The sequence below is a fragment of the Rissa tridactyla genome, chromosome 2 (genome assembly GCF_028500815.1).
Source record: "Rissa tridactyla isolate bRisTri1 chromosome 2, bRisTri1.patW.cur.20221130, whole genome shotgun sequence".
NCBI classification, from domain to species: Eukaryota; Metazoa; Chordata; class Aves; order Charadriiformes; family Laridae; genus Rissa; species Rissa tridactyla.
The window spans coordinates 148,797,551-148,814,454 of NC_071467.1; the positions used below are offsets into that span (position 1 = coordinate 148,797,551).

Consider the following 16,904-nt stretch of genomic DNA (forward strand, 5'->3'; position numbering starts at 1 on the left):
CGTGTAAGGCTACAAATGGCCTGCAACTAGAGTTTACCCTCAGCTAAACCCTAAGTCTCTTGATCAACGCGACTCCACCTATTTTACTCAAGTTTTGAACAGTTCATTCTTTTCAGAACAGATCAGTAGCATCATTAAAAATAAAATGAAAGTTTAGCACTGTTGGGTTTTTCTCAACACTGAAACAAAAGAAACCCCTGTTGAAGTTCTGCAACATTTAGAGACATTCACAAGATGAACCAGATAGTTAGAATTTCATGTGCCTGACGGTAAACTGGACTTTGTTTCTGCACAAAAGTAACCCTCACTCTGTTAAACTCGTGCTCTGCACTTCTGAATAACGGGAGGAGAAGCCTCACAGCTCCCTCCTTATTGAATAGCAAGGGTAAGGTCTGCCTCCAGTCTGTGAAATATTAAAGTAAGGTGTCACTACATAAATAAATAAATAAATAAATAAATAAAAGTAAAAATCACCTGAAGCACTGAAGATAACTCAAGGTAGCTACTATTAGTTGTTAATACATTAAAAGACAAGTGTGTTTCGGGACTCCCAGTCAGCCAGAGCTTTGAGGCAGATCTGCCTAGACCTCTTCCTTGTAGCCAAGCTCCCCAGGACAACTAAAAAAAGGCTTTTCAACTGAACATAGGTTTTATTAGACTAACAACTAGAACACTACACTTCTTAAAATTTAAATAAAAACCCAACATCCCAAACGCACATAGGCGGAGAACAGATTATTAAAGATTTTTGTAAAATAACATCCGCTCTTCTCCACTCAATACATACTTTGAGGTAGAGTTCTTTGCTTCCAAGAAAATTCACCTCAGTGGCTTTCCAAGTTGCAGCCTTCTCTGGCCTTCAGGAAGCTTTTATTCCCACTCCCATGGAATATCCAGCTGTGGTGTGACCTTTACCACACCCTGCAGTCTAGGAGCGTTATGTTCTCTATCTTAGAGATACCCACCATTCCCCCATGCAAGGAGCCTTGTCGTCTTCTCCCCAGAGAATTCCACCTGACTTGTCAACAGCTTTTCAAACACACACACAAACTGCAAGCAACAGGAGCAGAACTTTTAACACAGAAATTCTCACTAGATATTTCTGAACTGGAACCAAGAGTGGCTATTAAAAAAAAATAAATCCACAAAGAATGTGGAAAGACTCATTTAAGGAAAGCTCTTTTTAGATGTTTTTCTCTCTTTACTGTCTCTACCAGTTTGTGTTGACTTGCAGTAAGATTTAGAGATCTTGAAATCTCTAGGTAAGCAAGCCTCTCTTGCAAGAGACTGCTTGCCTAACTTGAAAGCAATCAAAGGAGCTAGAATACAAAATCCTCCCTGGAGTAAAAGACGACCTCTGCACTGATCTAGAGGGAAAGTGACAGCATCAGGTTGACGCTTGTGATAACAAAAGGACTGTGGCTCTGAGAAACTAGTAGAGGACTGAGTAACTCTGGCTGTTATGTCAATGGCATCTTTAACTTCCAGCTGTAACCTCTATCTTACATCAGAGGTAATCGCATGTATTCTCAGGTGTGAAGAAGGGACAAGGCTACTACAAGACGTAAGACAGTCAGAAAACCAAATCATAGTTACCATTATTACACTACCTCTAAGGTGTGCAAAATGAAACATCTCCATCTTCCAAGGCCCTTACAATTTTGATCAATGAGTAGAGAGAGAGGAATGATACTTGAGCTTAGAATCAGTAACAGGGACTGTTATTAGCTGATAAACAATACGATCTTTGGTTGAGTAAAAACATCAGAGAAATCAGATTTGCCTCATATTCAGATTAGGCTGATAATAGGTGAATTTCACGTTTTAGTACCGTAACTTAGGTACACAGACTTCCGTGAAAGCCTGTGAACATCCCAACACAGACTTCCGTGAAAGCCTGTGAAGACCCAGGAGTAATAATTTTGAAGACCTGTTCTTTTTTTCTATCACTTCGTAGACATTAAAAGAAAGAAAAAAAGAATGTAACAGTTCAGGTTAATTTACAGAAGTACTGAGTAGGGCTCTGTCAAATGAACTTTATCACTTTTAGATGTAATACCTTTATTCAGGGATTCAGTTATAACTATCCAACATTCTCATCACTCCCTTTCTCAAAAATCAGACAGAAATGGGAATGAATTAACCATATTCTGACATTAACAGAGAAGAAACAGAGGAAAAAAAAAAAGGCGCTAAGAGATCTCTTGCAGAAAAAGAGGGAGATAAAAACTTCCAGACATGTCTTGAGATTTATAGGTATCAGGCTCACTACGTACTGCTTGGGTCTCTCTCAGAAACCATCGGATGTGAATGAGAGGGAAAGGGCTGACATTTCTTTTTACTTTTTTATATTACTTGCCCTTCCTTGTGCCTGTCTTGTTCTGCATGAGAAAAAGATATCATCCTCCTCAGAGAGATCTAGTGATACATTCCATGAAGAAACTTACCCAGTCAATTCTCAGTTAAGGAGATTCATCCTGCTCATGGTGTTTGTATTTTCACCCTCAGTGTGAACAGGGGTTGTTGTTGGGAGATGCTAGCAAGGGCACGTAATTTGTTCTGCTCACTAAGGCTTCTCCACCCTCCTTCCTTTGCTTCCCATTGGAATTCAACCAGATACTACTCTTGGCTGACTCTATAAGCTGTGTTGAAAGACAGAGATGTGGGGATCACCTGATACTGGTAATAGTCTCACTTCCAGTTAGCTTCAGTGACTCCTTGTCAAAGGGAAAAAATTTGGCCACTCAAGTGCAGGATGAATAGCTGAAGTTAACTGGAAAAACGTGCCACCTCTCTCCTGCAAAGCTTTTGCTACTTCAGAAGAAAACTTATTGCCACCTAGGACAGGTAAAAAAGACAACCTTAATGAAACTTTCCTGCAGAGACACATGAGTCGATTGGCTATCTGGAAAGAGCGTGAAGCTTCGATACCCGTTCCCCATCTTGATAAGAATCTATTCTTCTGCTTAACTGGAAAAGCAAAAGCGAAAATGAGAGGTGGCATGTTAGATTTTAGGAAGAAATTCTTTACTGAGAGGGTGGTGAGGCACTGGCACAGGTTGCCCAGGAAGCTGTGGATGCCCCATCCCTGGAAGTGCTCAAGGCCAGGCTGGATGGGGCTTTGAGCAGCCTGGTCTAGTGGGAGGCGTCCCTGCCCATGGCGGGGGGTTGGAACTAGATGAGCTTTAAGGTCCCTTCCAACCCAAACCATTCTATGATTATGAGAACTTGCATACTTGACGACTTTAAAAGAAGTAAACTTCATCTGAACTCACCAGGAAAAACCCTCTCAATAGTCAAATTTCTATCACTATTAAATGGATTTTTTCTTTAACACCAGGTACTACAGCAACTTTCAAATGGTTCAGTCACATAGGAGAATACATACACCCTTTGAGTAATGCAGACCAATTAGCTCCTTAACATTTAGAACTACTTCTTTTATCTTACAATACTTTACAGTTTATTCAAGAAAGTTGTCCTTTAATGTAGGCCTTTATGTATTTTGTATATATTTGTCTCTTGACTAAGAGGGAACAGCGGATTGTTGTTATTTTTCAGCACAAAGAACATATTATAGAAATACAACCCGTCTTTCTAACATACATTAATTTTAAGATACTCAGTTAGAAACTATAGTAAAGTAACTTTTTTCCAGGCTGTTCTTTTTGTATGATGGTATGACAAACTTTAATGGGGGGCGGAGGGGGTAAAAGGCAGGGCAGGGGGAAAGACAGGACAAAACCAATAACAAAAAAGAAAAAACCCAAGCCTCCCACCCTTGAAGTCTACACTTTAAAAGGTGTACAGACTAATCACACTGGCTTTGGGTATAAAAATTCTGTACAGAGAAATATTTCCATATTCTGAAATAGCCACCGGTCTTACCCATGGTAACAGGTATTTTTAACTCAGTTGAGGTCATACCCAGTCAATTCCATTTTCTTGGAACAGATCAGTGCATGGTTATAAAACGATGCAATAAGTGAGTCCACCCACCTTACACACAAGGGATCTTTCCTCTGTGTAAGACACCTATACATACATTTACTTTCATGCAAGCTGGATTTTTGACCCTAGAAAGTGTAATAAAGCTATATGTAAACGCTTCATCATTAATGTCACTTACTTTAAAAGAAAACTGAACTGCAGATTCTGGAGGGTAAACTATGAAGTGTCTTAAGGTGAAGCCAAAACCCTGAGATGTCCTCCTTAGCACGACAGTTTTGGGACCAGGCCAAGAAAAAGTTTCTTCTTCCTCCGATGGTGATACAGCTTCACTCTGCTCTTTTCCATCTTTATTTTTTGATGCCTGAAATAAAGAAGACATACACAGTAGTAGTAGTGTGGAGAATTTAAAAACAAACAAACATTACTGTGCACTTCAAAATAAAAATTCTCCCCCATAACCAAAATAACTTAATGATCACTAATATTTTCAAAAGAAATGTGGATTGTAAAGTAGCATCCCTTACAGCATTACAGCTCTGGTCATATCACATACAGAATTACTCTTAAATCTTAAATGAAGTTAGATATTAAGAAAGTCAGTGTGCAAGAGTGAACGACTGTACATCGCAAGAAAGGCGTACAGCTTGCATGCTTTATTTGCTTTCTACTTCACATACAAAGGTGGGTCTTCTGGGACCCCATTTACGGGTCCACGTAGCTCACACACATACGCACAAAACCAAGTCCTCTTTTCCTCACTTATAACACATGCGTGCTTTTCTCAACTAGTATCTCCTCACTTAACAAGTAAAACACAGTTGGACATATGCAGTGTTAGCAACATTAGCCTTCTTCAGCAAGAGACTTCTCTTCTAGTCATGTCTTTGCCTTCACTTTTGTTTTTTCCATCCTTAGCTACTTTCTCTGAACACTTCAGTATGCAAATTCTGAATACACAAGTAAAAAGGTCTAGTTTCCTTTTACAGTCCTACTGCAATCCCTCCTCTCATGCAGAAATAAGACATCTTGCGTTTTTTTCTTAAGGGTAATATTATATGCCTGTGACTCAAAAACATTGTAAAAAGATTTATCTTCTCAGCCTTATATGAAATCTTCCATTTCAATTTTCAAAGTGAGTGCCACAGCACACACAACATTTCAAATCAAAGGCAGAAGACATACAAAGAAAGCATGCAAAACCCTATGACCCTCCTTTAAATATTCTAGTTCAACGATGCGTGAAACAAATTTAGATACCAGAGCCTATAGCCTATTCAAAGGGTATTCAAACAGAAATAATAGTCGTCTTGTCTTTCTGTAGCTCTGCTGCTGTGGCTCAGCAACTGGCTGATACGTGTCAGAATTTACTGCTTGTTTTTCTTCCTGGGCTGCTCCGAAATAATCCCTTTTGATTCAGCCTTACAGCTGGGATCTCGAACTGCAGTGCTTATCAGCAAGGTGGGCCCAGACAACTCCAATCAACATCTTCAGAGAGACAAAGCATTTCCACTCGAACCACAATGACAGCAACACTTAAGGAAAATGTTGCAGCTGCTTGGTGAGACAGTTAACCCACTAGAACAGACCAACATTCTGCATTAAGGTACGTAAAACACGATGCATTTCTACACAGATGCTACGGTTTGTCCTCGGAACCCCACATCTTGGTACATCCAACTGGGAGGACAAGGAAATACTAGCCATTGCTTAAAGACCAGCCTCCCTACCTCCAACAACCCTGTTCTTCAGCAAGGGAAAACACACAAATACAGAAGGGTCTCAGTGCTACAGCCAAGCCAAGAAAATGGAGCCACTTCTGGAATCAGAAAGGGCAGAGAATCCAGAGCAGCCCAACAGGACTCCTCCTCTGAACAACCTGCAAGGATTATCAGCAGATTTTGGAAAGAACAATAATTAAATAACAAGGACTCGATCTCAGCCTCGTCTGTCCTCATCTATCATCTTCATTCACGTTTTAAAGTGTTAGTGTGAAACCGAAATGACTGTGCAATTAGATGACTAACGAATGAAAAATTAGTGAGAACTACGGAACTGCCAAGATGAGTGGCTTTAGTTTAAAGTTCAAGCAATGCAAAGATTAAGGTAAAAATCACATCATCCTTTAGCCTAAGGATGGGGTTTGTTACTGAGGTGTGTTGAGCTTCCAAACATGACAGCATTTTTTCAGTTCTGCACAAAGAAATGTCCCTTCTCAGTCTTTCAATCTCATGACATGAGCAGAAACCGGAGCCAGTAAGAACATTTTGATCCTAGTAAACTGGCAAAAGAAACAGCTCCTAATAAAAAAAATATCACTGGCTTCTCAAAAAATGACAGTGATTTCCTCCATTAAGTGACGGGCAGCAATCCATCTATTTAACATTCCCTTGCAATCTTTTGTTTCTCCTCCGGAATTTTTATAGGCAATGCTTGATGCAGAAGTTCTGAACAGTTGTAAACAACCACAGGTATCACACAAAGTCAAAACTTTAATAAGCAAATACCTACTGTTATAGATATGTAAACAGCAAGCTTACATGTAGCACTGAAAAACAGAAGTCAACAACGTGCTTCTTTTTTTTCCTGACAAAAATCTCCCTCATCAGCCCCAAAAGTAGTTTCAGTATGTATAACAACTGATCACTGAGGTTTACATATAGAAGTACTATAACCCGAGTTCAAAATACAGTCATACAGAGAACTTCACTAGGTCTGAGAAACGGGAGATGCGGCATTTGATTACAGAGAAGAGAACCTCTATTTTCCTTGTAATTTCATGTGAACTTTTAGCATTCATAGAAGTTGCCGTACTAACAGCTATTCATAAACAACGGTATCCCCTACTCAAACCATCACTTCTTGAAAGAGCACGCAAGAAGTGAAAGATTGTCTCCATGCCATCCTTGGACCTCCATGAGGTCTGCCAACAGGGCAACAGAAAAAGCCAATATTAATAATAAATGTGAGATGTTCAGTAACATCAACTTTCAGCCACTACTATGCACAAGAAAGAATCTGAATTGTAAAGAAAAGAGAGTCAACATCTGCTGAGTAACCCCGTGACATGTCCAACCACAACACATCCACCAGAATACCCCTTGCCAGAGAAGGCTTTAAAAAGGAACAAGAAAAGTTTTCAAAAACACAAACAAAACAAGGATGCAAGACAGCAAGCAAGAACCAGATGATGTTTAGCATAGGCAAGAATATGTTACTGAAGGCAGAGTTCCTACATGGTTTTCCTTGCGAGCCAAAAATGATAGTAATCAAGTTACGAATACATAAATATCTCATATCCTTGAGGTTATTTGTCTTTGCATTTTGAGAGAATGAAAAGTGAATGCTTTATTTTCTTTTCATTTCATACAAAATCCAACAAACCAGAGATTATTTAGCCATATTCCTTACCAAAGATCTGTATGCTTGTTTCTCTATAGATTAAATGCTCAAAATTGAAGTCAGAATGCATTCTATCGAGTTCAAGGACTGAAGAATCCCAGGCTACTAAAAATTATTCAAGCATCATTTCCCTCAGGATTTCTTCAGACAAGGTTTCTGCACAAAGTATCTCAAAGCATCATTTCCTGTTAAATGCAATTACAAGGACATACAACAGATGCTTACGTGCATTGTAAAATGCATGCTTTGTTTCTAATACTGTATTTAACCCTTTTTTCTGAGCAATGAAAGCATCCATGAAAAATCAGATGGCACCTTAAAGAACTACACGAATCACCAGGAGCTTAAGACACAGTAAGAATTATGTAAAATCAGTAAATCGCATTGATGTTTGTAAAGGATAGTACTTCTGACTAAAAGTAAATTTCAAACCTATAATTTCCCATTACATCAGTCCAAAGAAAATTTTTAAAAGGCAAACACACCCAAACCTGCACACTCTCCAAAGCCCGCTTGATTTTTAATCTTCTGAACAATTTAAAGACAGATCTATATGGAACAATCCTTAAGTGACAGTCATAGGTAATAGCAATACAAGATATCAAAAAAGAATTGTCTTCTTGACTGTCTGAACAGATAAATAGGTATACTCTGACTTCTGAATACTGTCTTTATCGATGAATAATAGTGAACAAGAAATAATTGATATATTGCACTACTGATCCTTGAAAAACCATTCAGGGCATTTTAAAGTCAGTGTGAGTAATCAGTTTTCATCTGTATTTCATCTTTGTGTTCAGTACACAAGTTCAAAATTATTTCTAAAGATGCTTAGGACTGGCATCCAGATTTGCTCTATGCTGTTTTTTAAACTTTGTTTCACCTTTTTTTAACCACGTAGAGCGCTTCACAAATGAAAAAAAGTCTCATTGTAAGCGTGTTACTCAAACTACATTTTCTGAAGCCTAAATCTGTGTTTTATAAATAAACAAACAAGCAAACAAAACACACCAGAACAACCAGGGGACTTACCTATCAATAACTCAATAAGAGTATGGAGACAGCCTGTGCTGAACAGGGCCTGCTTCAGCTGCATTAACAATGTTAAAATTTTAGCAAGTCTACCAAGACATGTGATACCCGAAATAGCTAGACAGATATATACTGATAAGAATATAGACTGATACTACTTCAACAGCCATCACATCATTTATTTTTTTTAGTCACTACTGACGTAAGACAGATGAAAAAGGATCGTGAAAACTGTTATTAATCCGTAAAATCATCCTGAGACACCAAAAGGATATTCCAAATACTATACTAATTGCTGGGCTCGCTTGAAAACAGTGATATTTCTGGCATCAGGTCGTTTATTTTCCCTAGGTTTTGTACCCAAGTAGTTATCACTTAGCTAACTGCCCTGTTAAATCTGCAATTTCAGAGAAAAAAGGCTTTTCTAGAACAGTTTCATCTTATTTTATGTGACACAGTATAAGTAACTTTAAAAAGGTAACAGAGAAAAGAAAAAGGTCTTCTGGCTAAGGCTACAGAATAGGAGAAAAAAACCCATGTCTATATGGGCAAGAAAACGTTACCCACAAAACAAGGGCAGGTTTCACTGCAAGTCAGTCTTTCTTTCTTTAATAACCAGGTTCTTCCACAAATGATTTTCAAATAAAGTTATAATAAGCCACTGACCCTTTCAGTCTCAACCATACAGAGCGCTTCAAATCACTTTGCTAGAAGCCGACAAAAAAATCAAATGAAGCAATAATAAGTATAACCCTCAAAAAAACCCCTTCTGCTTTTTTGGTACAGCTATCTGATCAGAAACGATGAAGCAAAGAAACATGTTATGCCTAGAGGACAGCATATCCCTTCAACCCTTATCATTTTCTCCTCTGGTCACAGACCTGGACTCCTGCACAACAGTGAACCCAGAGTAAAAGTTCAATCCATTGGAGAACACACAGACCCTGGTCCTCCAATATGATAGAAAACAAACATAAATCCTCCAACACACACAGCTCTTCCATGTTCTTAGAACACGTAACACCTCCTCTAAGAAGCAACTGAGAAAGAGAGTTGAGACAACCAAAGAAAAGGTTATACAACCTTTCTTTGAGATGTATTATCTCTACCTTCACCTGCGGTATAGGGAGGTACTTCCAGCACACAGAGAAAGCCAGCCAATGTTTTATGTCAGTAGCACCTCAGAAGCAGGATTACTCACACAAGGTGCAAAAGGAGTCTTTCCCTTTCGGTTCTCCTCAAGCTCATATATCAAAGATTTCAAGGGAGATAGGTCACATTTATAGAGATAAATACTACTATCACATACTGAAATGGTTTCCAGCCATGGTGAGATAAGACATTTCTAATGTCTTTAAATCAAACTGGAATGTGCAAACAGCATCTTAAGCAGAAGTCATTTCCAGATGAAGAAAAATAATCACTGCTACAAAAGTAACACCTTAAGCAAATCCACCCTCCAGATATCCAGGACATACCTTTGTCTTCAAAACAAACAAATGAGTTCCATCACTTTCAACCTCAGCAACTCCACGGGACTTCTCTCTGTCCACCCCACCGCCCCCAACAAGACATTAGACAGCCTTAAGTGTACACAAAGCCTCTGCCTTAAATATGGCTTTTTCTCTGACTCTCTTGTGTAGGCATAGTCCTCTCAAACTAAATTCTCATTATGTTCAAACCCTGCCATTAAGCATTCTTGTGACTTCTACTTTAATCAGAAAAAAAAATAATCTTTTTCTTGTCTACCTTTTAGAAATACCAACATTACTTGGGCATGGGTAACTGTAATCACCTCCTGCCTATATGTTAAACTGAACTTTATGAAGTAGAAATAAATAACTATAATGTTAAAAATAAAAGCTTCCCTCTATCCGATAATGAGTTTGACTCAGTATACAATTTACATGCAATACAGGTTCACAGTATACACCAAACACCAGTATATACAATACATTTATATAACTGCTGACATTTACTGTGTGCTGACAGGTACTTTTTATTAACAGCACTTCACTAGAACTAGACGGGACTGTAACATGGCAGACTGGAGTGAAAGTAGTTCAGGATAAATGAGCCTTTACCTACAGGAGTGACTCTGTAAGAGCACGTCTTGAACAGAAGGACTGGGCAGTTTGAGACACAGAAACATACTGAAGCACAGGCGAGGAAAGTTTTTGCTACCTCAAAATATCTATTCCTATGTTCTTTTGCAGAATTGGCCACAGGGAAACGGACACCACTGAACAGACCGTGCTGGACCTACTGACTGGTAGCAAGACTCTCAGAGTGGGAAACAGAAGATACCTGTCTCCATCCTGTCCACTTCGGTGCTACGTATTTAAGAAAGCTTCAGGAAGGACTCAGCTGCTCAGTGCGAGTAACTGCTAAGCCTGTTTTCAGTAGGTATCAAGTGCAGGCTGCCTTGCCATGAAGCACCTGAAACTGGAAATGAAGATGTAAACAAGCCCTCAAAGCTTAAAAAAAAAATCAAACAGATGCAGAACCACTCTCACCACAAGAGAAAGCTGAGATGTGGAGATAAACAGAGGAGTCCTTACATGTACAACCATCAGTAGATGGCATTCACAAAGGCAGACAAAACTGGTCCAGTCAAGGCCCTCTCTCTAGGGCCACTGCTAACAACAGAAGACAGTCTGCTTTTGGAATTGGGAGGCACAGCTCTTCTTCCATGCAGCAGCTCTTCATGAAGGCAGGAAAAAAGAAAAGAGGCGAAAAGAAAAGAAAAGAGGCGAAAAGAAAAGAAAAGAGGCGAAAAGAAAAGAAAAGAGGCGAAAAGAAAAGAAAAGAGGCGAAAAGAAAAGAAAAGAGGCGAAAAGAAAAGAAAAGAGGCGAAAAGAAAAGAAAAGAGGCGAAAAGAAAAGAAAAGAGGCGAAAAGAAAAGAAAAGAGGCGAAAAGAAAAGAAAAGAGGCGAAAAGAAAAGAAAAGAGGCGAAAAGAAAAGAAAAGAGGCGAAAAGAAAAGAAAAGAGGCGAAAAGAAAAGAAAAGAGGCGAAAAGAAAAGAAAAGAGGCGAAAAGAAAAGAAAAGAGGCGAAAAGAAAAGAAAAGAGGCGAAAAGAAAAGAAAAGAGGCGAAAAGAAAAGAAAAGAGGCGAAAAGAAAAGAAAAGAGGCGAAAAGAAAAGAAAAGAGGCGAAAAGAAAAGAAAAGAGGCGAAAAGAAAAGAAAAGAGGCGAAAAGAAAAGAAAAGAGGCGAAAAGAAAAGAAAAGAGGCGAAAAGAAAAGAGGCGAAAAGAAAAGAGGCGAAAAGAAAAGAGGCGAAAAGAAAAGAGGCGAAAAGAAAAGAGGCGAAAAGAAAAGAGGCGAAAAGAAAAGAGGCGAAAAGAAAAGAGGCGAAAAGAAAAGAGGCGAAAAGAAAAGAGAAAAGAAAAGAGAAAAGAAAAGAGAAAAGAAAAGAGAAAAGAAAAGAGAAAAGAAAAGAGAAAAGAAAAGAGAAAAGAAAAAAGAAAAGAAAAAAGAAAAGAAAAAAGAAAAGAAAAAAGAAAAGAAAAAAGAAAAGAAAAAAGAAAAGAAAAAAGAAAAGAAAAAAGAAAAGAAAAAAGAAAAGAAAAAAGAAAAGAAAAAAGAAAAGAAAAAAGAAAAGAAAAAAGAAAAGAAAAAAGAAAAGAAAAAAGAAAAGAAAAAAGAAAAGAAAAAAGAAAAGAAAAAAGAAAAGAAAAAAGAAAAGCCAGTCTCCAGAGGAAGACTTCATATCTGAAACTCAGGGAACATGTCGGCTCTTGAGAGTCATCAGGGGATCCCATTCATCTCCTATGGGGCGGGTGGTAGGCATACACGAAGCGCAGGATATTTGCTGACACTCCCCAACGCTAACATTTCTCCTGAGGTGCAGCTGAGGGGGATGCAGTAACTGGAAAGGATAATAAAGGCAAACTGAAGAACTCAACTAGCTCTCCAGAACAAGATCCAAATCCTTTACCACTCCAGATGGGAAGTTACTACATGCTTTCAGTGTCAAACAGGAAAACAGAAATAAATTATTAGTGATTGCCATAGACTAAGGGCAAGGATGGGCAATGCCATTTCTCACATTTGTTGCTCCCCTTGGCTGTGCAGGCGGTCCCTGAACAGCCACCAGCTGCAGTGAGGCAGCCTCTGTGAACAGCTGTGCATCATTCAGCCCTCTAACGGGACTTGCCCATAGCCCTGACGAGCCGATGGAGAAAGGGCAGGACAATGGAGCAACCGTGGGTGTCTTCCTCACAGAAGCCCACTTTTTATCAGTTTGCTGCACTGTTATGGCACTAAGCCTAGGCGGCCGCAGCAACAGGTCCTTTTGGGGGGGACTAACTGAAGTTAATTCAGGTGTTTCCTAGGAGGTGGTCCTAGCAGCAAACCTGCCACTTTCTTTTAGGAGTGCGAATCCCACCCTGATGGAATATAAACCTGGAATATTCTTTTAATTCAATAATGAAGGCAGTGTCTGCCTGCAGCAGAGATCAGTGAGCACACAAACACAGACTTTGAAACGCATTTCAGAACTGAATAATCCAGTTGAATAAAATACCTAAACGATGTCCTCAAACCAAGGCCAGGTGAGGAGAAAGGCTCAAGAAAGCGATACAGGACTACTCAAATATATGAAGTAAGTGGGAAATCTGCAACCTTTCAAAAACAAAGCGCCTGTGCCAGCACGGCAGATGGCTAGGAGGCACAGGAAAGGAGACATCCATTGCTGCCATGCACCACACAGGCTACAGAGCTGGCCTGGGGATGGGAGGAGGAGGACAGAGGGACATGTGTTTCTGTGTGGTTTTATAACTACTGTTGTGGTAAACACAATCATTCAAAGGAAAAACGGTATTTTCAAGATAAAGGATTTCAGTTCTTGAAAACGTCGAAGTGCACAGAAAATAAGTAATAAAAACTTCCACACATGCTGCTTATTACACAGCTTAAACTTTCCTTAATGTGCTCTACTGTTCACGAAAGGCCACTCTGCAACACACAGCAATTGGTGCTCACCTCAGCCTCATCACTACTCCACAAGACCTGAAAAGCAAAGCTGAAGGCTATCTACAGCAACTTTTACTTTCCTCCCTCACCTTAAAATGCTCTCACATTTATATTGCATTTTTCCCCCGAGCTCAAATACAGAAAAGCAAGAAGGGTTAGAGGAAGCCTATCCCTGAAAAACCTCCATCTTCTTGATTTGAAATCAAGTCTCTCCATCACAAATAACTAGCTTTACGCTGCCACACCACTCAAAGATTTAGCGACATGTGACAGTCTGAAATAGGATGATCTCAAAATGTTGCTTCCATGTGTCTGATCAACTGAAAATTAGTTTACCTAGCTCTGCATTAAACGCAGTGACGCAACTGGCTCTGTAAACTGAGCCCCGCTAGACGTACTTGCTCAAATGGAAGGAGCATGCAGCTTTCCAGGTCAGGGGAGATCCAGAAACAGTTTTTCTCCTTTGAAGCAGGGAGAATCTCAACGTACTAAGTCTGGCGAGACTTGAAATAGCCTTTTACACAGAGCAGGCTCTGGTCTTCTTATACTGTAGTTCTGGTAACCTGGACTTTTTGCATTATGCTCTTAACTTCACCAAGAGCAAGATCAGGTCTGGCACGACTAGTGCGCCACTACAGCTCAAACAGGGCTTCTCCAGTCAGCACCTAATCCCCGAATCATCCAGATGTAACTAACTTACCAGATCTCCCTTTCAACACTACATACTAGCAAGTTTAGCATTCTTCAACTCATTAAAATGATCCCAATCTACCATATATCTATTTTGGTTTTATACACATATATACACACAAAAAAAAGTATACTGTATTTTGTGTGCATGCACATATACATACATACATTTGTAGTAGCAAGTCCACATCCAAAAGCTGTACTACTTTATCAAGATTCTTTCCATAGCTACATTAGATCTGAAACACAGATCTGAACTGCACTTCAGTTTAGATCATGCCTTGGACTTCCGCAGAGTAACAGCCAGTTTCAAGCAACAGCACCAAGAAACAGAGTAAAAAGTACTGGGACTTCACAGGACAGAGATGCACACTATTTTCACCGTGTGTTTGTGTTTATGAACTGTGTGCTTTTTATTGTAAATACTAAATGCAAGTTATAGTATTAAATTTAGTCAGAAAAACATTTAAAAACAAAAAAGAAATTGAGAGCTTCCTTGTTTTCTTATAGGCTCATTAGCAAAAGCCTCCCCTCTTAACAGCTACATCCTTAAACTGGAAAGAAAGGAAACATCTGCAGGGCTGGTAGCATAACAGCAAAATGTCATGTGATCTTAATTTAGCTAAATTGAAGCGTTTCCTACTCTGCTTGTTCTGTCGTTGCTTGTTAAGAATAGGAAATGCTTTGTCCTCACCTTACAGTCTAATCTGGAAATATCAGAGACAGGAGACAAGAAAGCATGCTCCTACCCCTCAGCATTGAAGCAGTGTTTGAGGTTACTCCATGCATGATAAAAGAACCTTCCCAGCAGTCTGACAGAGTGTTACAGTGATTTGCATAGTCACCGTCTGTCGAGGGCTGCCTTACACTGCTGCTTTCAGCCTATGGGAACTTTTGATAGACCCAAGAATATGAGCCACCCCATGACCCACTCTGCTTCCTACAAATGCAGAGAGAACAATAAGGAACACCGCCAATGTCCTCAGCTAAGTACACTACTGGAAAAATAGACATGAGTTACAACAAAGTTGCTTTCTAGACTAACATGGACTTTATCAAACACACAACATACCAGATAGCTTCCACTACACTCTCACCAGACTATTATAACATACTTATTTACAGACAAAACAGTTTTGCAGAAGCCATTAAGGAAAGCAAAATCACCGCACAGTGTAAAACGTGACCTGCACAGACCCCCTTTCAATAACCAGGTGCAGCACAGCTTTAAACTACTGTCAGCTCTGAAACTGCCTACACATTTCCTTCAGTTCATACTGTTTCTCTCCACCACAGCCAGAGGCTATGACTTGGCTTAAAAAATTATCAGTTCTACAAGGGACGTAGTTTAAGTTGGCCAAACCACCCAAGAGAGCATCCGCTTTTCCACAGCAGGCCCCTGGGCTCAGACTAGACTATTCCATGCTGCAGCTACAACGCTGAGACTTTACTTTATGGGCTCAGCAATGGGACAGAAATACACCTTACACCTGCTCTCTATCGAATGGAGGTATGAAGCTTCTCTTACTGAAGCTACTGAACTTTTCAACATGAACAGAATATGCTCATTCCTGTTATAAAAACAAGAAAATAGAATAGTTTAGAGACTAGCCGCACCACTTCACCTGCGTAAATGCATCATCATACCTGCTGATAATTCAAGCTGTTAAGACTTAAGATCATTCAATTCTGCAACACTGCAGCTTTACTTAAGATTTTTTCATGTACAACAGAAATGTCTCTGATCTGCCCAAAGCCAAAAGGAAGCCTTTGGGAGATCGGGGCATTGACCTTCAATATCAAAATCCAAACAGTCATCCTGAAAACATGATTATGGCAAGTGAGTCATTATTTCAGAGTCTGACTATTTGCAAAAGATTTACCTAGACGCATGGGGAGAGTTTTAAGAACAACTGACTTGAGAGAAGAACTATTTGTATCAAGCCTAAACTTCTTCGGAAGTTTAACATAGACAATATGGCTCAAAACACCACAAAACATTTAAGACAAATGCTTCAGGATACTTTACATCCCCACGTTACACTGCTTCTCTCTCAAAAATAATGTCTAAATATACAACTTGCGCTACTCAGTGTGAAAGCTTTCCAATATAGAGACTATTAATAAATTCGTGCAGACAAACCCACCACTTAAATATAATCCTAGTCCTGTATTTCAAGATATTTAATTTGAAAGTACTATATAACGTGCAAACTGATGTACTGCAAGTTTTAAAAGCCTGAAAACTCCGAAGTGAAAAGGCTTGGGGTTTATACCACCCCCCCAAAAAAATTAAAAAATAGTTAGCATACACAGATGCAAAGTCACATATCCAGACATCCAAGTCAACAAAATTTAGGGGTTTGAAATAATTTATCAATTGTGCCTATACAACAGAGGAAGAAAAGCAGCTTTTTCAGTGAAGAACTTCATTTACAAAGATATCAATGCACAGGAAGATGCTTAAAAAAGGACTGTAAAGTCACTGACCTGAAAAAAAATCTTAAATCTTTATGCCTGGAGATGAGATATCACTAAGAGGATAAAGAGGAGAAAGCGGTCTACAGGATTTTCAGTTTAGCTGCAAATCCAGAAGCTTTTGAATGCTGACTTATGATGTGATCATATGTGACCTGTGTATTTCCTCACAGTTTGCACTGAAAATGTCAGCAAGAGTAGATGATACAGATGACTAAATCTACATTTGGTACCTCTGTCTGGAGATTGAGTTGAGGGGAGAGAAGAAATCTATTTTAACACAAGTCTATTTGCTTATTTAAGAACTACTTGTCTTTGCATGCCTATTACTATGACTTGAATTGCTCACTGTTGCTGAGTTACTTCCCTGTACTTCTG

The 16,904-nt window shown here is 39.3% G+C and overlaps 1 protein-coding gene across 2 annotated transcripts in view; it reads right to left on the bottom strand.

Annotated features, from left to right (window-relative positions):
* The window catches only part of ARHGAP21 (Rho GTPase activating protein 21), a 94,262-nt gene that overhangs the window by 68,147 nt on the left and 9,211 nt on the right, over positions 1 to 16,904 (bottom strand). For both annotated transcript variants that reach the window (XM_054191055.1, XM_054191056.1), the window contains exon 2: positions 4,130 to 4,312. In XM_054191055.1, the coding sequence (XP_054047030.1) occupies positions 4,130 to 4,312 (183 nt within the window). The remainder of the gene's footprint in view (positions 1 to 4,129; positions 4,313 to 16,904) is intronic.